The 24,549-nt window shown below is 41.6% G+C and overlaps 1 protein-coding gene across 2 annotated transcripts in view; it reads right to left on the minus strand.

Annotated features, from left to right (window-relative positions):
* TMCC2 (transmembrane and coiled-coil domain family 2) overlaps positions 1-24,549 on the minus strand; it is a 248,176-nt gene that overhangs the window by 195,034 nt on the left and 28,593 nt on the right. Inside the window, exon 2 of one of the 2 annotated variants that reach the window (XM_082245569.1) lies at positions 16,178-16,765. The exons of the other annotated variant lie outside the window; for it this stretch is intronic. Within the exon in view, the coding sequence (XP_082101695.1) occupies positions 16,178-16,765 (588 nt within the window). The remainder of the gene's footprint in view (positions 1-16,177; positions 16,766-24,549) is intronic. 2 annotated transcript variants of the gene reach the window in all.

Below are 24,549 nucleotides of genomic sequence, written 5' to 3' on the forward strand. Positions count from 1 at the left end.
AAAAAAATTAAACACTGCCATTATTTATGATTTTGTGTACACTGAAAATAGAGAGCTATCACTTTGTGTGAGCCGACCTTAAAGTAAAACTTCAATGAGCGGACCTTAAAGTAGAGCTTCAATAAAATAGCCAGGGACTGTAGAAACCAGCAACTGTTGAGATATTGAATACTTTGGTGAGAAGTATGTAATACACAATATAGTGTACATATAGTGCAGGAGTAAGCAATGCACAATATAGTGTATATAGTGCAGGAGTGTGTAATGCACAATATAGTGTAGATAGTGCAGGAGTATGTAATATACAATATCACGTATATAGTGCAGGAGTGTGTAATGTACAATATAGTGAACTAAGTGCAGGAGTATGTAATGTACACTATCACGTATATAGTGCAGGAGTGTTAAATGTACAATTTAATCTATATAGTGCAGAAGTGTGTAATGTACAAGATCGTGTGTACAGTGCCTTGCGAAAGTATTCGGCCCCCTTGAAATTTGCGACCTTTTGCCACATTTCAGGCTTCAAACATAAAGATATAAAACTGTAATTTTTTGTGAAGAATCAACAAGTAGGACACAATTATGAAGTGGAATGAAATTTATTGGATATTTCAAACTTTGTTAACAAATAAAAAACTGAAAAATTGGGCGTGCAAAATTATTCAGCCCCTTTACTTTCAGTGCAGCAAACTCTCTCCAGAAGTTCAGTGAGGATCTCTGAATGATCCAATGTTGACCTAAATTACTAATGATGATAAATAGAATCCACCTGTGTGTAATCAAGTCTCCGTATAAATGCACCTGCACTGTGATAGTCTCAGAGGTCCATTTAAAGAGCAGAGAGCATCATGAAGAACAAGGAACAGACCAGGCAGGTCCGAGATACTGTTGTGGAGAAGTTTAAAGCCGGATTTGGATACAAAAAGATTTCCCAAGCTTTAAACATCCCAAGGAGCACTGTGCAAGCGATAATATTGAAATGGAAGGAGTATCAGACCACTGCAAATCTACGAAGACCTGGCCGTCCCTCTAAACTTTCAGCTCATACAAGGAGAAGACTGATCAGAGATGCCGCCAAGAGGCCCATGATGACTCTGGATAAACTAGAGAGATCTACAGCTGAGGTGGGAGACTCTGTCCATAGGACAACAATCAGTCGTATACTGCACAAATCTGGCCTTTATTGAAGAGTGGCAAGAAGAAAGCCATTTCTTAAAGATATCCATAAAAAGTGTTGTTTAAAGTTTGCCACAAGCCACCTGGGAGACACACCAAACATGTGGAAGAAGGTGCTCTGGTCAGATGAAACCAAAATCGAACTTTTTGGCAACAATGCAAAACGTTATGTTTGGCGTAAAAGCAACACAGCTCATCACCCTGAACACACCATCCCCACTGTCAAACATGGTGGTGGCAGCATCATGGTTTGGGCCTGCTTTTCTTCAGCAGGGACAGGGAAGATGGTTACAGGGTTCATACACATTTTCACCAATAAAATTCCATGACTTTTCCATGAATTCACGTAAATATTCATGACCTAATGTTTCATGAAATGTCTATGTATACATGTTAAATAAGAAGAAAATCCATGTCACACCCAGCATATTTTCACTAAAATAAATGACAATCTTTGTAGTGTACAGTACCTCTGCAGTTAGGGTTTCGTTTCTGGATACAGCGTGACTCAAAATGGTCCCTTGTTTTACAGTGGATGAGATGGAAGCACCGCCGGCGCAGCTGGGAGCCGGTGTCACTTCAGGCGCACGGGTGAAAAAGCCAGCGATCGGATTGGAAGCTATCAAGCATGCAGCTGCAGACTGGTGCTTTGCACCTTTAGCGTGGCTAGACAGCACTGCCTCTCCCATGTTCGAAATGTCAAACATTTTACGACACACACTGTACATTTAGCGGACATGATACAGGAGGTGGTCAGAGGCTGCGGACATGATACAGGAGGTGGTCAAAGGCTGCGGACATGATACAGGAGGTGGTCAGAGGCTGCGGACATGATACAAGAGAAGGTCAGAGACTGCAGACATGATACAGGAGGTGGTCAGAGACTGCGGACATGATACAGGAGGTGGTCAGAGGCTGCGGACATGATACAGGAGGTGGTCAGAGGCTGCGGACATGATACAGGAGGTGGTCAGAGGCTGCGGACATGATACAGGAGGTGGTCAGAGGCTGCGGACATGATACAAGAGAAGGTCAGAGACTGCAGACATGATACAGGAGGTGGTCAGAGGCTGCGGACATGATACAAGAGAAGGTCAGAGACTGCAGACATGATACAGGAGGTGGTCAGAGGCTGCGGACATGATACAGGAGGTGGTCAGAGGCTGCGGACATGATACAGGAGCTGGTCAGAGGCTGCGGACATGATACAAGAGAAGGTCAGAGACTGCAGACATGATACAGGAGGTGGTCAAAGGCTGCGGACATGATACAGGAGGTGGTCAGAGGCTGCGGACATGATACAAGAGAAGGTCAGAGACTGCAGACATGATACAGGAGGTGGTCAGAGGCTGCGGACATGATAGAAGATAGAAGAGCACAGGGGAAGCAGAGAGCACTGGAGGAGCTGAAGAGCACGAGGGGGGGGGGAGAGAGAATAAAGGGGGGGGTTTGGAAAACATTGCAGGGGGGTTGGAAGGCGCGGGGGGGGGGAGCATGGAAAACCAGGGGGATGGAGAGCACAGGGGGAGAGGGGGGGGACTGGAGAGCACTGTCTGGGGGGAACTGGAAATCACTGAGGGGGGAGCCAGGGAGCTGGAGAGCACTGGGGGAGCCAGAAAGCATGGGGGGGGGGAAGAGATGAAAAGCACTGTGGGGAGCTGAAGAGCACTGGGGGGGAGCTAAGAGCACCGGAACGGTTACCGCCCCCTTCTGCGTCATCACGTTCATGCGGCCGGCCCGCCCTCCAGTGACGCTTCTGCTGCCTGTGGTTGGTTTGTTATCTCCTGGCTGTTATTGCTGCTGCTGGCCAGTCACATCTAGGCAAACCACGGCCGGCCCTCCCCGCTGCCAGTGATTGGTTCACGATCATCTCCTCGGCTGCTGCTGGCCAGTGACAGCGCACGGGCATACCGCGGACGGCAAAGTTAGTATGTGGCACTGGCAATAAAACATTACGGAATAAGATAATAAATTAAACTAATATTAAGCATCCACTCCCCGCTACCTCCCCAGTAAATATTTCCATGACTTTTCCAAAACCTGTGTGTGTTTCCTAAGATTCCATGACCTTTCCAGGCCTGGAAAGTGTCATCTCCAAATTCCAAAACTTTTCCAGGTTTTCAAGGACCGTACAAACCCTGTGGTTAAAATTGATGGGAAGATGGATGGAGCCAAATACAGGACCATTCTGGAAGAAAACCTGATGGAGTCTGCAAAAGACCTGAGACTGGGACAGAGATTTGTCTTCCAACAAGACAATGATCCAAAACATAAAGCAAAATCTACAATGGAATGGTTCACAAATAAACATATCCAGGTGTTAGAATGGCCAAGTCAAAGTCCAGACCTGAATCCCATCGAGAATCTGTGGAAAGAACTGAAAATTGCTGTTCACAAACGCTCTCCATCCAACCTCACTGAGCTCGAGCTGTTTTGCAAGGAGGAATGGGCACAAATTTCAGTCTCTCGATGTGTAAAACTGATCGAGACATACCCCAAGCGACTTACAGCTGTAATCGCAGCAAAAGGTGGAGCTACAAAGTATTAACTTAAGGGGGCTGAATAATTTTGCACGCCCAATTTTTCAGTTTTTTATTTGTTAAAAAAGTTTGAAATATCCAATAAATTTCGTTCCACTTCATGATTGTGTCCCACTTGTTGTTGATTCTTCACAAAAAAATTACAGTTTTATATCTTTATGTTTGAAGCCTGAAATGTGGCAAAAGGTCGCAAAGTTCAAGGGGGCCGAATACTTTCGCAAGGCACTGTATATAGTGCAGGAGTGTGCAATGCACAATATAATGTATATATAGTGGAGTGTGCAATGCACAATATAGTATATATATATAATGCAGGAGTATGTAATGCACAATATGGTGGATATAGTGCAGGAGTGTGTAATGTACAACATATTGTACATAGTGCAGGAGTATGTAATGTATAATATTACGTACAGTATATAGTGCAGGAGTAATGTACAATATAGTGTATTTAGTGCAGAAATGTGTAATGTACAATATCGTGTATATAGTGCATGAGTGTGCAATGCACAATATAGTGTATATAGTGCAGGAGTGTGTAATGTACAATATAGTGTATATAGGACCGGAGTGTGTGATGTACAATATGTGTGTACATACTGTGAGTCACATAAAACATAGTTGACAACATTTAGAAAAAGTGGACACCTTTTTTTGTGCATTTAACAAGCACTACAGAGGGTGTGATAGTATGTGTAGAAAGGAGTACAGAGTGTATGACTGTGGGTAGTATGTATAAAAGAGGAGTGATTAGGATGCAATAGTGGTCAGTATATGTAGGAGTTGAGTGTAGAGGGTATGGTAGCGGGGTAGTATGTACAAGAGAGGAATACATAGTATATAATTGTGGTTAGTATGCGCAGGAGAGGAGTGTGGAGCGTATGCTTGTAGGTAGTTTGCGCAGGAGAGGAGTGGGGGGGGGGTGGTATGGCGGCGGTTAGAATGTGCAGAAGAGTAGTGTGGAGTGCATGGCAGGAGAGTGGAAAGAGTGTGGTAGTATGTGCAGGAGAGGAAATTGGAGTGTATGTTGGCGGGTAGTATGTGCAGGAGAGAAGTGACCTCCATATGCCTCTGCTCATCTATGCTTCCCAGCCCCCCCCCCCCCCTGCACACCTCCTCTTTGCTCATGTTTGAACTCCAAACTGTAATTCCTTCTCTGTTACCTCTGGACATAGCCCCAGCCCCCCCCTCCCCCACCCCATCTGCTCACCTTTGCAGTACAGGCTGATGGTAGGCTCAGTGACAGTGGCAGGCAGGGAGTGTTTATTTCCCCAATGTTAGCAGCATTCAGCAGAGGTGATGGTGCACTGGGGCTCAGGGGAGTTTAATACACCAATGAATGCGCCCACGATTTACATTGTAATGCTACCTGTTGCCACGCGATTTAAATATCAATTCCATGCAGTGAGTGACTCTATGGGTTGGGCCTATCTTAAAGTAGGGGCTGGAGCTGCAGCTCCAATAGTCCCTATATTAATATGTCCAGTTTTGACAGTGGTTAAATTCTAGTTGATCAACCTGTTATCAAATGTTTTCTTTTAAAATGTGTAATTAATTCTGGAAATCTCTAATGCTTCATCCCTTTTAAAAATAGCAGAACAGAAGAAAAAGAAACTGCTTACATTATCATACCACAGTGAAATGCTACTTTTGTAACTGCAAGATATATGCTTTAAAATGATTTTTCCCCTGAGTGGGCAAGTTTCCATAAAATGTATAAAAAAGGGGTCAACTTTATGGGCATAAGTAAAATTGAGTTATAGGCTCACCATTTATACATCAGATATACTGTACAGTGGGGAAAATATTTATTTGATCCCCTGCAGATTTTGTAAGTTTGCCCACTAGAAATTAAGGGCCTCTAATTTTTATCATAGGTGTATTTATCATAAATGCATATTAATACTAAAGAAAAGGCCTTCAAAAAATACAAGGCCGAGGGGTCATTGGCAGCATTCAAGCATTACAAAGAGTGTAATAAGAAATGTAAAGGCGAAATCATGGCGGCTAAAATTGAACACGAGAGACATATAGTGGAAGAGAGTAAAAAAAAACCCAAGAAATTCTTTAAGAATATAAATAGTAAGAAAGCGAGGCCAGAACACATTGGACCCATAAAAAGATGACGAAGGGAAGCTGGCCACAGAGGACAGAGAGAAGGCGAAAGTGTTAAATAATTTCTTCCCTTCAGTCTTTCACAAAAGAATCGGGGGGCTACACTAACCCAGCTTGTAATGCTAAACTAAATAATACACCTCAGGAAGTACCCCCATGATTAACAGAAGATAGACTTAACATAAATAAATCACCGGGACCGGATGGCTTGCGCCCAAGGGTACTTAAGGAGCCAGGTCATAGCCAGACCGATATTCTTGATCTTTAAGGATAGTCTACAGATGGGTATGGTGCCAGCTGGTACCAATATTTAAAGAAGGGCCGAGATATATCCCGGTTAATAATAGACCTGTCAGCCTAACATCTGTAGTCTGCAAGATTTTGGAGGGGATGTTAAGGGACCACATACAAGACTTTAGTAATGAAAACGGTATTATTAGTAGTAATCAGCATGGATTCATGAAAAATCGTTCTTGCCAGACCAATCTATTAACCTTCTACGATGAAGTAAGTTGCCACCTAGACAAAAGAAAGCCTGTGGATGTGGTGTATCTGGACTTTGCAAAGGCATTTGACACCGTTCCCCACAAACGCTTACTGTACAAACTAAGGTACGTAGCTACGTATGGACCATAGGGTAAGTACCTGGATAGAGAACTGGCTCCAGGGGAGAGTCCAGAGGGTGGAGATAAATAGGGAGTACTCGGATTGGGCGGGTGTGGAAAGTGTGGTCCCCCAAGGTTCTGTCCTGGGGCCAATCCTGTTTAATTTATTCATAAACGACCTAGAGGAGGGGATATCCAGCACAATCTCGGTATTTGCGGATGATACTAAACTAAGCATGCCAATATCTTCTATGCAGGATGTGGAAATCTTACAAGCGGACATGAACAAAATAATGGGGTGGGCAACTACATGGCAGATGAGGTTTAATGTTGAAAAATGTAAGGTAATGCACTTGGGCGTCAGAAACACGAAAGCAAGCTACTCACTATGGGGGAACCTCTGGGTGAATCTAAGATGGAAAAGGACCTGGGGGTCCAAGTGGACAACAGACTTGACAGTGGCATGCAATGCCAAGCCGCTGCAAGCAAAGCCAACAAAATACTGGCATGTATAAAAAAGGGGATTCACTCCAGAAATAAAGAGATTATTCTCCCGCTCTACAAGACTCTGGTCCGGCCACATCTGGAGTATTCCATCCAATTCTTGGCACCGATCCTCAGAAAGGATGTGCTGGAACTGGAGAAAGTCCGGAGAAGAGCAACAAAATAATTAGGGGAATGGAGGACATCAGCTATTAGGAAAGACTACAAGCACTGAACTTATTCTCTCTGGAGAAGAGACGCTTGAGGGGGGATATGATATCAATGTACAAATACTGTACAGGTAAGGAACCTAGCATAAGGAACAAACTTTTCAGAGAAAGGAAATACAATAAGACACGTGGCCACTCACTAAAACTAGAGGAAAAACGGTTTAACCTTAAAATACGTAGGGGGTTCTTTACTGTCAGAGCAGTAAGGATGTGGAATTCTCTTCAACAAGCAGTGGTATCAGCAGGGAGCATTGATAGTTTCAAAAAACTATTAGATGGGCACCTTAAAGACAACAACATAAAGGGGTATACAATGTACGGTTAACAGCAAACACACACATCATAGGTTGAACTGGATGGACTGATGTCTTTTTTCAACCTCACAAACTATGTAACTATTTTAAGTGATTGAGACAGACTATCAACCAAAAATCCAGAAAAAACGCATGACACAAATGTTATAAATTGAGCTGTAGTTCAGTGAATAAAATAAGTATTTGATCCCCAGGCAAAACATGACTTAGTACTTGGAGAAACCATTGTTGGCAAGCACCGAGGTAAGACGTTTCTTGTAGCTAGTTACCAGGTTTGCACTCAGGAGGGATTTTGGTCCACTCTTCTTTACAGATCTTCTCTAAATCCTTAAAGTTATTGTAAAATCCTGTTGTACTTACCTCCTCTGCGCAGTTGGTTTTGCACAGAGCAGCCCAGATCCTCATCTTCTCAGGTCCCTCTACATGTTTCCTGGCCCCTCCCTGTTGAGTGCCCCCTACAACAAGCAGCCTACTATGGGGAAATCAAATACTTCAAATCAAATACTTATTTTACTCACTGAACTGCAACTCAATTTATAGCATTTATATCATGTGTTTTTTTTTCTGGCTATTTGGTTGATATTCTGTCTCTATCATTTAAAATGCACCTTTGATAAAAATTATAGACCCTTCATTTCTTTTTAAGTGGACAAACTTACAAAATCTGCAAGGGATCAAATAATTATTTTCCCTACTGTATACTAAAGAATATTTGCAAAAGCATCTTTCTAGTGCCTGAATGTATAGGAGTCTCAGGTGGTGTGCATTTGCAGCTGCAGGACCCTGAACACAGCAGAAGCTCTATGTACGATTCCTAGATCAGAGATCATAGGATATTCTCCACCTCCCTTCATGTACAAATTTACACTCAATTTTAAAAAGGGGTAGTACATGGTACTGCATAGATTGATGTAGCTCCTCCTAATCCAACTTGCATCTTTCTGTTTCTTAAGAAGAAAGGACTTTCAATGCCTCCCATTAGCAGCAGAAAAACATGCTGAGAAAAAAATTTAAGCTAGAATACAAAGCAAATTCATTTGATTTAAGGTTGTGGACCTATTAGGCTTTTATTGTTTCCCCCACATTGGGAGGGAAGTTGCACACTGCAAGAGAAGTTTCCCTAGACCCTAGTGAATGTGCTGAAAAGTCACTTTGCAAAGAATACTGAAACACATGCAAGAAAAATTTTAAAAAAACAGCATTTTTGCTTGCACATGATCGGATGATGGAAGTCACCAAAGCTTGACCTTATTCACTAAGCTCTGGGGAAAATTCCCTTGCAAACTAACCAGTCTATTTTCCATTAGTAAATCAACCCTTATGTACAAATCACCCAAAGCAAGGGTCCACAACCAGGGTTTCCGGCTTCCATATATACACTATGTTACCAAAAGTATCGGGACGCCTGCCTTTACACGCACATGAACTTTAATGGCATCCCAGTTTTAGTCCGTAGAGTTCAATATTGAGTTGGCCCGCTCTTTGCAGCTATAACAGCTTCAACTCTTCTGGAAAGGCTGTCCACAAGGTTTAGGAGTGTGTCTATGGGAATGATTGACCAATCTTCCAGAAGCGCATTTGTGAGGTCAGGCACTCTGTTTAGGCCAGTCAAGTTTCTCCACCCCAAGCTCACTCATCCGTGTCTTTATGGACCTTGCTTTGTGCAATGGTGCCCAGTCATGTTGGAACAGGAAGGTGCCATCCCCAAACTGTTCCCAAAAAGTTGGGAGCATGAAATTGTCCAAGATGTCTTGGTATGCTGATGCCTTAAGAGTTCCCTTCACTGGAACTAAGGGGCCAAGCCCAACCCCTGAAAAACAACCCCACACCATAATCCCCCTCCATCAAAGGATTTGGACCAGGGCACAAAGCAAGGTCCATAAAGACATGGATGAGCGAGTTTGGGCTGGAGGAACTTGACTTGACTAACGTCCTAGCAATGTCCTGGGAGTAGGGCTGCTGTTGGAAATTGCGGGGCCCCGTACAGACTACCTGGCAGGTCCCCCCAAGAAAATATTAAAGATATATTTAGCTAAAATTACAACAAAATCACTATTATCAGACACAAATATAACATAACTTGCATAATTCCTGCTAAATCTAAAAAAAAAAACTATGTTAAATAAAAAAGAAGATGAGATGAGAAAAATATACAGGCTGGGCAGTTGGAGCTCCGGGATCACAGAGAGAGAGAGAGAGAGAGAGAGAGAGAGAAACAAAGTTACAATTTACAAATAAACTCCTGAGCAGAGATAAGTGCTGGGAGGAGGGGCCCACACAAGGGAGGGGGATTAGTGAGGGACAACTGTCTCTTTCTCAGCAGATAAAATCTAATAGCAGGGAGAGGGACAGATCAGATTCAAGTGCTAGAGGAAGATTTTTGTATTTTTTGTCCATCAATCCCCCTCTCTGTGTGGGCCCCCTGTGTGCTCGGGTCCCCTACAAGAGGGCTGGTGGTCCCCCCCTATCAGCGGCCCTGGCAGGTACCATTCCAGTCAGGCTTCATGAGGTACATAAATAACCTACAGATATAGCACGGGCATTATTCAACATAGTAAGACCTCATCTGGAATATGCAGTTCAGTTTTGGGCACCAGTTCTTAAAAAGTATATCGGGGAACTGGAAAAAGTGCAGAGAAGGGCAACCAAACTGATAGAAGGCATGGAGGAGCTCCGCTATGAGAAAAGATTAGAGGAACTGAATGTATTCTCTCTTGAGAAGAGAAGAATAAGGGGGATATGATCAACATGTATAAATACATAAGGGGTCCATATAGTGAACTTGGTGTTGGGTTGTTCACTTTAAGGTCAACACACAGGACAAGGGGGCACTCTTTAAGTCTAGAAGAAAACAGATTTCGTCTCCGAATACGGAAAGGTTTCTTCACCGTAAGAGCTGTGAAAATGTGGAATAGACTCCCTCCAGAGGTGGTTCTGGCTAGCTTCTTAGATTACTTTAAAAAATACCTGGATTCTTTCCTGGGTGTACTTAATATAAGTGGGTACTAAAAAATTTTCAGGTAAAGTTGATCCAGGGAATATCCGATTGCCTCTCGGGGATCAGGAAGGAATTTTTTTCCCCTGCTGTAGCGAATTGGATCATGCTTTGCTGGGGTTTTTTCGCCTTCCTCTGGATCAACTGCGGGTATAGGATTGTGTATATGGGATTGTATGGTTGGGTTTTCAATACTGTTTTTTTTTTTTTGTTGTTGGTTGAACCGGATGGACTTGTGTCTTTTTTTAACTTGACTAACTATGCAACAATGTAGTCAGAGCTGCACAGTGTTTACCTGCAGAAGCCCGTTATCTGCATAGGCAGTTTTTTGGTAAAGGTAAACTAAACCTTTAAAAAAGTTAATGGTACAGAAAATAGAGAAGGCTCCCCAATAAGAGTTTAATCTGGCATGTTTGTTATGCCACTCCTTTTGGTGGTTAAACACCGCCATAGAAACGGCTATGGTGGCACCTTGGTCCCAAGCTGCCCTCTCTTATATTAGGACATTAAATCTCTTTCTACATCTCTAAACATATGTAAAAAAACATACAGTATGTACAATTTAGAGAAACATTAGTGGCATAGAGGGAGTCCACACTGAAGTTTGACAATCAACCCTAAATCTCAAGATATCCCTGTATACAAGGAAACCCACAATCCCCAAGGAAATGACCATCGAGCCTATTCCCTTTGGAAGGAAATAAGAATCCTCATTTGTTTGATTTAACGGCCCCCAAGCCCTTCTTCTGTACAGAAACCACAACCTACTTATTTTCAGTATATACATTTTTGGAAGAACGAAACATGAACACTTGCATATTTACTTAAAAATATACACTGAACAAAATTATAAACCAACACTTTTGTTTTTGCCCCCATTTTTCATGAGCTGAAGTCAAAGATCTAAGACCTTTTCTATGTACACAAAAGGCCTTTTTCTCTCAAATATTGTTCACAAATCTGTCTAAATCGGTGTTAGTGAGCACTTCTCCTTTGCTGAGATAATCTACCCACCTCACAGGTGTGTCATATCAAGATGCTGATTAGACAGCATGATTATTGCATAGGTGTGCCTTAGGCTGGCCACAATAAAAGGCCACTCTAAAATGTGCAGTTTTACAGTATTGGGGGGGTCCGGGGGTTCCTAAAACCAGTCAGTATCTGGTGTGACCACCATTTGCTTCATGCAGTGCAACACATCTCCTTTGCATAGAATTGATCAGGTTGTTGATTGTGGCCTGTGGAATGTTGGTCCACTCCTCTTCAATGGATGTGTGAAGTTGCTGGATATTGGCAGAACCCAGAACACGCTATGGTATACACAAATCCAGAGCATCCCAAACATGCTCAATGGGTGACATGTCCAGTAAGTATGCTGGCCATGCAAGAACTGGGATGTTTTCAGCTTCCAGGAAATGTGTACAGATCCTTGCAACATGGGGTCGTGCATTATCATGCTGCAACATGAGGTGATGGTCGTGGATGGATCTCTTCAAGGTATCTCTGTGCATTCAAAAGGCCATCAATAAAATGCACTTGTATTCGTTGTCCATAAAATACGCAGTCCATACCATAACCCCACCGCCACCATGGGCCACTTGATCCACAACGTTGACATCAGCAAACCGCTCACCCACACAACATCATATGTCTGCCATATGCCCTGTACAGTAAAAACTGGAATTCATCCGTGAAGAGAGCCCCTCTCCAAAGTGCCAGACGCCATTGCATATGAGCATTTGCCCACTCAAGTCGGTTACGACAACGAACTGCAGTTAGGTCGAGACCCGATGAGGACTTTATTGTGGCAAGCCTTTTATTGTGGCAAGCCGAAGGAACACCTGTGCAATAATCATGCTGTCTAATCAGCATCTTAATATGCCATACCTGTGAGGTAAATGGATTATATCAACAAAAGAGAAGTGCTCACTAACACAGATTTAGACAGATTTGTGAACAATATTTGAGAGAAATAGGCCTTTTGTATACATAGAAAAAGTCTTAGATCTTTGAGTTCAGCTCATGAAAAATGGGGGCAAAAACAAAAAAGTGTTGGGTTTTAGAATTGTGTTCAGTGTATATTAGATTTCCTTTAAGAAAAACAAATATACTCCATTACAGTACTCCACAATTATTTCAAAGGTAAAGTCATACCACAGTTAAAGACCTCAAGGGAAGCAGCACCACTCAAGGCTTCAATCTCCCTCCTCACTCTTTGATATATCAGGGGCCAGCCAAAAGCGACTGTCCTAGTTCCTAAAGCCATAACTGAAAGCCACATCAATTCCTTGTAAAAGCTTTATTCAGCTAAAGCTAGTATACTAGGGTTGATTTACTAAAAGTACAAAATCTGGTGCAGCTCTGCATAGGAACCAATCAGCTTCCAGGTTTTATTGTCAAAGCTTAATTGAACAAGCTGAAGTTAAATGTTGATTGGCTACTATGCTCAGCTGCACCAGATTTTGCACTCTCCAGTTTTAGTAAGTCAACCCCACTGTGTGTTCCTGTCAGAGAAATGGATCACAGATAGGGCAGTTTTCAGATGGAGACATGCAGTGTGCTGGCTTTGGCTGAATTAAGCTTTTACAAGAAAAAGAAGTAATCAGTGTGCTGCCTTCAGTTCTCTGAAAATTCATACCATAGTTAGAAAGGACAAATGTTATTGAATGGAAAGCTGACTTTTAGGTGGGAGACATAATTGACAGAATTTTACAAGGTTACCTACAGAAAAAGACATGTATCTCAAATGATACCAGGGGGTTGTTTTACTAAAACTTGAGAGTGCAAAATCTGGTGCAGTTCTGCATAGAAACCAATTATCTTCCAGGTTTTTTCTCAAAGCCTATTGAACAAGTTGAAGTTAGAAGCTGATTGACTACCATGCACAGCTGCACCAGATTTTGCACTCTCTAGTTTCAGTAAATCAACCTAATGGAGGAAAACCTAATTCCTTATCATGAACAAGGCCTATTAGGCCTTTGATCTCTTTCACAAAATAAAAGCGCCAAGTCCTTGCCTAAAGGAATACCCAAAATACTGTGCAACCTTGTGTAGGTAAACTTTACATTTTGCTTATAGGAATGCCTCAAATGTCTCAAACTTCTGGTGCCAGGAGCTTGTAGTGCTCCTGCCCCATCATAGCTGCTGGTTCCAGCATCCTGGTTTTGTTTATGATGCATTCTCCCTCGTCTGTCTGTCCACCTACAAGGTGATTGATGCAGCTAGTCTCTGGGTGTAGACCAAACCTGATTTAAAGCGATTGTAAAGTCTAATTTTGTTCCCTATAAAAATAACAAACATGTTATACTTACCTGCTCTGTTGCAGTGGATTTGCACAGAGCAGCCCCGATCCTCATCTTCTCGGGTCCCTCTTCTGCTCTCCTGGTCCCTCCCTCCTGTTCAATGCCCCCACAGCAAGCAGCTTGCTGTGGGGGCACCCGAGCCCAGTCACAGCTCCCTGTGTCCATTCAGACACGGAGCCCCGACCCAGCCCTGTCCGCTCTCTCTCCTGATTGGCTAGCTGACTTTGATTGATTGGTTTCTGCTGTTGTATCAAAGCCAATAGGGAGGGAAAATCATGGATGGCTGAGATACTCATAGACAGAGCGGAACCTCAGGTAAGTGTCAGGGGGGCAGAGGGGAACTGCCTTGTCTTTTTATCTTAATGCATAGATAAAAAAATCTTCTTACTTTAAAACTCCATTAGGCCAGCCAAGTCTGCAGTCTCATGCTTGTGATAGCATTTGTAATATGCACTAAAACTCTATGTCTGTCTGTCCTGCTATGTAGTTTGGATCCCCCTGTTTATGACCTCGGATCAGATATCGACTATTCCATGAGAACACACAGTGATTATTGCTAGCGGCTATAGCCTCTGGTAATAATTGCATGGAAAATCCAACAGGCTGGTTGTACCCGAGTTGATCGAAGCACACACACTGGTACCCATTTCTTAACTGCATGTTTGATGACCAAGGCATCATTGCCATTGCCCAGCCCTTTAAATAATCAACCTGGTATGCATTAGAAACTCTCATGTCATGTTACCATGTACCTCATCGATCTACAGTGGACTCTTTTGCCTTATTTGATTCTACTTTCCCTTTACTGACAAGTGAACCCTCCTGGAGCACATAACTGCTGTTAAGCATAATGACTATACTGGTCTAAATAGTCTCTGAAATCTTATAAAAACGAGACTGACTGGAGCTTTAGATACCTCATAGTCAAAATACTGAACTATACTGTGCCAATACCCTTCCTATTTTCTAATACCTGCCCCCCACCTTTATTTCTTTTTCATATTGTGTGTCCCCATAATACACAATGTACTTTGTAACCAATTGCAAAGTGTGGTTTGGAAACTTGTTTAGTCTATCTGAAAAACTGTAAAAAAAAATGCCCAAATGACAATGCTTTGCCAGACAAAAAAGTGAGAGAAAATATACACCATAAATTAATAGCTAACAGTGGCTATAGCCTTCCCGTACTCTACTAAGAAAATCTTTTTAATTTATGTCTGTTTTTCTGTTAAGAGATTTTCCCTTGTATATTTTTTGTGAAAACACTGTGATGGGGACAGTAAGTGAGGAGAGGATGAGCCCTGGATTGAAATCCCAACAAGGGATTTATTTATTCCCCCCAAACTAAAAAAAATATATTGGGCTAGATACACATTTTTTAGTGATCTGAACTAAAAAAATAAAGATTTCTTTCACTGTAGGGAAAATTTTGAATTGTTAATTGTGCCTAAGTAGCACTCCACTGTCAGTGAGAAACACACTCCCTCCTCTGGAACACTGTACACTCTAACATCTAACCCCTTCCACCGGCCACGACTGGAGGGTCAGTCTGGTCTGGACGTAAGATGGGAATTTTGGGACCACCAAGAAAATGCTGCATATATTACTCAGTGTGAGTGTGCCCATATCTTATTATGATCATTTCATTTAGTAATTAAACCTAACCTAATTATCTGGAGTTTAGCATATTTTTTCGTTTTTAGAATTTTGGTCTAGCAATTGCAACTAGTAAAACAAGAGATCCTGGCCAATGAAAAAAAAATAATAATAAAAAATTAAATAAATATATATATATATATATATATATATATATATATATATATATATATATATATATATATATATATATATATACACACCTGACAGAGGAATCTCTGGCATCTTTAGGATATAGGGCACTTTAGCTAAAGAAACAGCACAGAAGAGGCTGCCTGCCTTCAGGGAGCCTCAGGGACTTTGGACTGATTTATTCAATAAGAGAGGAAAGATGCAAATTTTTATGTAAATTTCAGCTTCACCTACTGAGATCTGTAAACAACAGACTCTGTTTTTAAAAAGGGGTCTAATGCAAATGTGCTAGCTCACAAAATGTATGTGAACTATGAAGAATTATTTCACATTATTATAAATAATTATTTTATATTTAAAGAAAAGATGTGCAAAACCAATATGCATTCCATTTAAATCAATAAAATGTATCAACAGCTATATAATATGGGGTCTGCTTAATTGATTTACTCAAATTATACCCAGGTTCCCAGTCTAAATTTGCTTTTCCACTGCTCATTTTGTGGAAAGCACTTTTAAAGATTTGTCTTGAGCCAAAAGTTTCAAACCAACTGAATTATGTCCAATTTGTACATGTATTACACATCATGCATTGGTTATAGCATTTAATTTATTGTATTTCATACCTTTTCTATTGCTCTGTCCTGGTCCTCATGTGCAAAACCGCCAGCACCAGCTGTATCACCTCCAGCTAACAGTGCAGCATCAGTGGTGGAGGAAGAACGTGGTCTGCCTTGGTGATGGTGTAATACTGCAGCTAAACCACCATCCAATGGTGGAGGACGGCGGGGAAGGTGAGGACTCCCACCACGCAACTGTGAGTGATGGTGATGATGAGCAGTTTCTCCAGGCCCACTCTTGCTCCGCCGGCCACTCCCGTGCTGTCCAGATCCTCTCTTTACAGAAGGACGTGAGCGAATTTGTTGTAAAACACGGTTGAAGGCAGTTGGACGTGCAGGCAGATCATGCAAAGAGACAGCATAAGACACTCGGTGCATTTCTGGAGATCGCTCTTTTTCATCTGCAGAGTCATGGTCAGATGATGATAAAGGGGCAGCTTGGGGTGCATGCGGAGTTTGAGGACCTGGGGTTGAGCAAGCAACTTGGGGTTCTGAGGAAGCCTGATGATCCCGCTCTCTTGAACGCCGCCGACTATGAAATAGATGCTTCAGTCCGTGTCCAAACATTGATCCCTCAGAGAGCTGCTGGATTTTCTGTAGAGAAGAAGGGCATCTGTGATTCATGCAGTGACTGTTATGTAGACAGGCTGAATAAAATATTGTAATAGTGAATAAAAACTTCAGTTGCTGCTGGACATCTCAATAGACCGCCATCTCTTTAAATAATGTTTTTGGCCACAGAAATTCGAAATTAGCATTCAAATACTCTAAATATAAATTCAATGTTCACGTGATCTGCACCTTACACAATATGATGAGGAAAAACACAGCAGAACATTTAACAATGGAAAAGTTATCTCCAATCCATTTACTTATTTACAATTACTAGTATGCACACATACAGCAAGCATATAGCTGCACTGTAATTTATATACGTTCTCTGCTTTTTTTAATTAACAGTTTTAGAAATACTGATTTTAAAAAGACAAATACATGTCCTAACTAATCTCCATAAGCACTTAAGCATGTCAGGCCTGAAATCATGTAGTCTGTAGATTCTGAGACTCTGTGCAAAACTAGCAAGAGAATGTCACATTACAATCATGAAAAATTTACAACCTTTCACATTGACTATCAGGTTCCAAGACTAGTGTCTCCGCTGATGTCTAACCTGCAATACTGACAGAAGAGTAGAGGAAAGAGACCCAAGGTGTGATTAAAAGAGAAGCAGATATTTAGTGACATTCTAAAAAATAAAGTATCTTAGAGAAATCAGTGGTAATGAACAGCGTTTCAATGGAAAGATCTGCATAACAAAAGTATTGAAGGGGAAAAAAATAATGGTGACAAAGAACAGATTTTGTGAGATGTATCACTGAACAATGAAAATAGGATTGTGTGACAGTGAGAAAAGATAAACAAACAAAAGGATGTGAATAATTAATAAATCATGATGGCTATGGTCAAGGAACCAGCATTAATACCCCAAGCAGTAAGGTTTTAAAGGTCATCCAGAATAAACAAAACAGAAAAGCACTGAAATACAGTACAGTATATATTGCTTGGAATGATTGGACCCTTAGATAGTCCAATGAAGGGATCTGGCCATAGTTTGGATCATTCAACCTAAAAATCAATTATAAAACAATGTATCTTCCTCACTGCAGTCTCTCTAGTTCAAGCATAGCAGTATGGCACAAAAGGCTGGACAAATGCTGTTTATGACAGTCTGTGTAAAACCCGCAATCCATACAGCTTTACTTCATAACAATTTGGAGTGAACAAAAAATGTGTGGCACTGTATCTTTAAATCAAAATCAAATGAAAACTTATATGACAAAAAATTGGTCTTGCCAAAAAATAAAATAAAAATCATAACACAATGTGCTTTAATGTATTGTCACATCATTTTACAAACGTATACATTCAACATTATTCGTGAAATAGTGTAAAAATAAAGTTAGTGGACTATACAAAAATAAATATATATATATATACATCCACCCTTTGTGAAATAAGTGAAAAAATGTCCCGACAGAGAAAAAGATATTTTTCTTTTTCCAGTCTGACTAGAGGGTTAGACCTCAAGTTGATCAAGGTCAGCTTGCATTTTATTCTCCCCACATCAACAGGCTGGTAGTAGTGGAAAAAGCCCTTTGAGCACAGGTATTCTGATTACAGGAATTATATCAGTAAGAGCAAGTACTCCAGATATAATAAATGTCATAAATATACACAGGAAGGCAAGAGAATAGAAATAATTAGTGTAGTATCTTAAAACTCTTTAAAGTAATAAAGGAGAAAGGTACATTTACAAATGTAACAAAAACCAGTGGGCGTGATGACGTCCCTGCTATAGCTCTGCCCTGCGCGTTTTGTCCTCACAGACATCTTCAAAGGGCATGGAAATAGCAGTGATACAGAACACAGACTATTTAAGTATACATGCTTGCCAGCACACCATGGATCACATGTTCGTCACACGTTCGTCATCACATGCCTGACGAAGGAGTCCTGCCTGGCTCCAAAACGTTGCACTTATCCTAATGTGATGTGATCCTTTTGCAATAAAACGTTTTTTGGACTGCTATGCAAGATCCATGGTGTGCTGGCAAACATGTATACTTATCTGTAATGTATCCAGTGTCCAGCTGGTGATCACTGCAGCACCCATAACAGGTGTGCCTATATCCAGGAACGTTTGCGATGGGAATATGAACTATTCTATTCTACACAGACTATTTAAGACAATTCCTAGCACCACCAGAGGACTACACAGTAATACACAGGCGGATTCCTCAATACAATAAAACTGAAAGACGGCTTCCAAATGGTAAACCCATAAAGGGCAGATGAACCAATAAAGACTGGCCAAAAAAAAAAACTAAATCATCAATTCAGCCATTTAAAATGTAAATACAAAATGTATATATACAGGCATCAATAAATAGCAGTGGACAGCACCATATAGTGGTTGTACACAGGTAATACAATAAAACTCAATCCTAATTTATAACAATAAAAAATTAGGCTAGGTTCACATGAATTAAGCTCTGCAAGCCACTTTTGCATGGGCAAGGCAGCCCATTAATTTGAAATGGCTGTTGTGCCTACCTTTTATTCATGAAAAATGTTCCTGCACCTTTTTTAAACCGCAGCCGGAGGGAAATCAAAGCACCATGTGATTTCCTGCAACTGAAAATTCGCTGCGGTTTCCGATGAATGTTAATAATGAATGGCAGTGCTGCCCATTTGCAAAGGAGCAGCAAAGTTTGACTGCGGGTAGTTTACATGCTGTCCTGCACCTGCACAAGTGTGATCCTAGCCTTAACCACTTAAGCCCCGGAGGATTTTCCTGCTAAACGACCAGGGGGTATTTTGCGATTCGGCACTGCGTGACTTTAACGGACGATTGCGCGGTCGTGCGACGCTGTACCTAAACGAATTTGACGTCCTTTTTTTCCCACAAACAGAGCTTTCTTTTGGTGGTATTTGATCACCCGTGCGATTTTTACTTTTTGCGCTATAAACAAAAAAAGAGCGTACATTTTGCAAAAATAACAATATTTTCACATTTTTTTATATGAAATTCCCCAAAAAAAATGTAAAAATCAAAATTTTTTTAAATTTTCAGCCAATTTGTTTTATGCTACCTATGTTTGGTATAAAAAATCGCAAAAAGCGTATTTTGATTGGTTTGCGCAAAAGTTATCGCGTTTACTAACAAAGGGAAAGATTTTTGTCATTTTTGTTGGTTTTTTTTTTAACGTGTAATGGCGGCGATCTGCGATTTTTTTTGCGGTACTGCGACATTGGGGCAGACAGATCGGACCCTTGACTGATATTTTTGACACTTTTGGGGTTACCAGTGACATTTCTACATTAATCAGTGCTATATATATGCACTGTTACTGTAAAAATACACTGGTAGTGAAGGGGTTAACTTTATTTGGGAGGGAGGGGCTGTGTGTGTCCCTAGGGGCGTGCTTTCTACTGTGATTGGCTGTGGCTTGAGCTGTAAGGACACTGATCAACGGATCTACATAGTAGATCCGTGTGATCATTGTCTTTACACCGAGGAGAATGACAGGTGGCTTGTTTACACAAGCTTCCTGACATTCTCCCTCTCCCCCGCCGATCGCCGAATGACCGGCGGACATCGGGTCCGCTGGTCACACGCGCGGGGGGATCCGTGACCGCGCGGGAGCGGGAGCGCGCCTCCGCGGGCGCGCGCTCGCTCCCCAGAGCCTCACAGGCGAGCGACGTAGACCTACGTCACTCTGCCTGTGAGGGGCTGACTGCCGCAGTAAATATACTGTGAGCAGTCGGCAAGCGGTTAATGAATACCACTTATAATAGTGAAATACTATTGAGCTTTGAAAACACACAAAAAGATAAAATAAAAGTATTTACAAAAGTTAGCAAAAAACGAACTAAATAAATAAATAAAATGACAACAAATGTATATACTGACACAAAAATAATATACAAAAAAATAAATAAAATGAAAATAGATATGGCAATAAAGTAGAAGTAGCTATTTTTAATAAAACAATTGATATCCCTATTTATATGGGGAGGCTTTGACGTCGGCGCACGGCAGCGACCTGCTAGGGGTGGATCCTTTACCTCTGGCGATGGCATCCCTTATGGATGCCAATCACAGGGCAGAGGGGACTATATAATGGTCTGGATTATTTGCCAGACCAATATGGACAACCATATGGCAGGACATATGACACAAGGTATGTGAGAAATACTGATGCATAGATGTCATAGCGTGGCTCTATCTATTTCTCTTTATACTATAGTTCTTTCCACAAAGGATATTTGGATCTGTTTGCTCTACTTATTGTGATTGACACAAAGGGGACGTATATAGTGGTGTATCTGCTTAACCCCCCACCCCCCACTCCAGGGGGCGATTATCTTGCCCATAAAGGGACATTGTTCCTCTTTGATATGCATTTGATAGATAAAAAATATATAGTATATGAAACAACATTCCTTTAATATCTAATATAAAATCTAACTTTTCAGGGAGCTTTCTTTCTTTGAGTATCGAGACCCTCTCACGTATACAGTACCTTGTTATATGTTCTGTGAATCAGCATAGTAGAACATCAAAAGACTAATATCAGTAAGTTTATATTTGGGAGGGCCTATGAATTACTGAGCACCTTGAATGACTTGACAATTATTTTATTAACTTTCATGGGATGGTTGTCCTATAATATGGTCCTCGCACCCACACAGGGAGCATTCCTTGTATGTGTACCACCGGAGGTTCGTTTTCATTTGTCTTTCAGCACTGGTACACAATATTTGAATATGCAATGTATGTAATATACAGTATCTCACAAAAGTGAGTACATCCCTCACATTTTTGTAAATATTCTATCTTTTTATGTGACAACACTGAAGACATTACACTTTGCTACAAATGTAAAGTAGTGAGTGTACAGCTTGTATAACAGTGTAAATTTGCTGTCCCCTCAAAATAACTTAACACACAGCCATTAACCACTTAAGCCCCGGAAGATTTTACCCCCTTCCTGACCAGGGGGTATTTTGCGATTCGGCACTGTGTGAATTTAACGGACAATTGCGCGGTCGTGCGACGCTGTACCTAAACGAATTTGACGTCCTTTTTTTCCCACAAACAGAGCTTTCTTTTGGTGGTATTTGATCACCTGTGCGATTTTTTGATCACGCGCTATAAACAAAAAAAGAGCGTCAATTTTGCAAAAATAACAATATTTTTCACATTTTTTTATATGAAATTCCCCCCAAAAAAAAAAGTAAAAATCAAAATTTTTTAAAATTTTCGGCCAATTTGTTTTATGCTACCTATGTTTGGTAAAAAAAATCGCAAAAAGCGTATTTTGATTGGTTTGCGCAAAAGTTATCGCGTTTACTAACAAAGGGAAAGATTTTTGTCATTTTTGTTGTTTTTTTTTTTAACGCGTAATGGCGGCGATCTGCGATTTTTTTTGCGGTACTGCGACATTGGGGCGGACAGATCGGACCCTTGACTGACATTTGTGACACTTTTGGGGTTACCAGTGACATTTCTACAGTAATCAGTGCTATACATATGCACTGTTACTGTAAAAATACACTGGTTGTGAAGGGGTTAACTTTATTTGGAAGGGAGGGGCTGTGTGTATCCCTAGGGGCGTACTTTCTACTGTGATTGGCTGTGGCTTGAGCTGTAAGGACACTGATCAACGGATCTACATACTAGATCCGTTTTATCAGTGTCTTTACAGCGAGGAGAATGACAGGCAGCTTGTTTACACAAGCTGCCTGACATTCTCCCTCTCCCCCGCCGATCGCCGAGTGACCGGCGGACATCGGGTCCGCTGGTCACACGCGCGGGGGGGTCCGTGACCACGCGGGAGCGGGAGCGCGCCTCCGGGGGCGCGCGCTCGCTCCCTAGACCCTCACAAGCTAGTGACGTAGCCCTACGTCACTTTGCCTGTGAGGGGCTGACTGCCGACGTAGATCGGCGTTAGGCAGTCGGCAAGTGGTTAAAGTCTAAACTGATGGCAAAAAAAGTGAGTACACCCCTAAGTGAAAATGTAAAAATTGGACCCAAAGTGTCATTAGTTTGTGTGGCCACCATTATTTTCCAGCACTGCCTTAACCCTCTTGGGCATGGAGTTCACCAGAGCTTCACAGGCTGCCACTGGAGTACTCTTCCACTCCTCCATGACGACATCACGGAGTTGCTGGATGTTAGAGACCTTGCGCTCCTCCACCTTCTGTTTGATGCTCTACAGATGCTCAACAGGGTTTAGGTCTGGAGACATGCTTGGCCAGTCCATCACCTTTACCCTCAGCTTCTTTAGCAAGGCAGTGGTCATCTTGGAGGTGTGTTTGGGGTCATTATCATGTTGGAATACTGCCCTGTGACCAAGTCTCTGAAGGGAGGGGATCATGCTCTGCTTCAGTATGTCACAGTACATTTTGGCATTCATGGTTCCCTCAATGAACTGTAGCTCCCCAGTGCCGGCAGCACTCATGCTTGACTGTAGGCAAGACACACTTGTCTTTGTACTCCTCACCTGGTTGCCGCCACACACGCTTGACACAATCTGAACCAAATACGTTTATCTTGGTCTCATCCAACCACAGTTCATGATTCCAGTAATCCATATCCTAGTCTGCTTGTCTTCAGCAAGGCTTTCTTGTGCAGAGCTTCTTTCTTGGACAGCTATGCAGACAAATTTAATGCAGTGTGTGGCGTATGTTCTGAGCACTCACAGGCTGACCCTCCACCCCTTCAATCTCTGCAGCAAAGCTGGCAGCACTCATACGTCTATTTCCCAAAGACAACCTCTGGATTTGACGTAGAGAATGTGCACTCAACTCCTTTGGTCGACCATGGCGAGGCCTGTTCTGAGTGGAACCTGTCCTGTTAAACCGCTGTATGGTCTTGGCCACCGTGCTGCAGCTCAGTTTCAGGGTCTTGGCAATCGTCTTATAGCCTAGGCCATCTTTATGTAGAGCAACAGTTCTTTTTTCAGATCCTCAGAGGAGTTCTTTGCCATGAGGTGCCATGTTGAACTTCCAGTGACCACTATGAGACAGTAAGAGCGATAACACCAAATTTAACACACCTGCTCCCCATTCTTCCCTGAGACCTTGTAACACTAAGGAGTCACATGACACTGGGAGGGAAAATGGCTAATTGGGCCCAATATGGACAGGTTCACATAGGGATGTACTCACTTTTGTTGCCAGCGGTTTAGACATTATTGGCTGTGTGTTGATATATTTTGAGGGGACAGCAAATTTACGCTCTGTTATACAAGCTGTACACTCACTACTTTTCATTGTAGCAAAGTGTCATTTCTTCAGTGTTGTCACATAAAGATATAATAAAATATTTACAAAAATGTGAGGGGTGTACACACTTTTGTGAGATACTGTATGTATCAACACTTGTGTGCAAATTATGTTGTTTTTATCTATAGATGAGCACTATAGGGTCTTTTAGCCCTGAGGAAACGATTAGTGAAACGCGTTGGCACTGAAGACCCCCATAATATAGTGCCCATCAAAGTAGTCATCATATACTTCTCTCCCTTTCAGGGATTGTTTTTATATTACCTGTTCATTTTGTATTATTTGTATTGTTTTTACAATTTTTTGATACAAATAAAATATGGATTTTATTGAATGATGAACATGCCTTTATTTGGCCTGCACAGTCTGATTTTTTTCTCTTTTTCCTAACTATAGAATTATGGATGATGGCCACATATGTCACGGATATTTCTAAAATCTTTCCCCATTTATATTGAGCCCTTATGGACTAAATCCATTTTGTTTTGAGACGAAAAATGTATTGTTTACAATGGAGGGGTATA

The sequence above is a fragment of the Pelophylax lessonae genome, assembly GCF_965119305.1.
Source record: "Pelophylax lessonae genome assembly, chromosome: 2".
Lineage (NCBI taxonomy): Eukaryota > Metazoa > Chordata > Amphibia > Anura > Ranidae > Pelophylax > Pelophylax lessonae.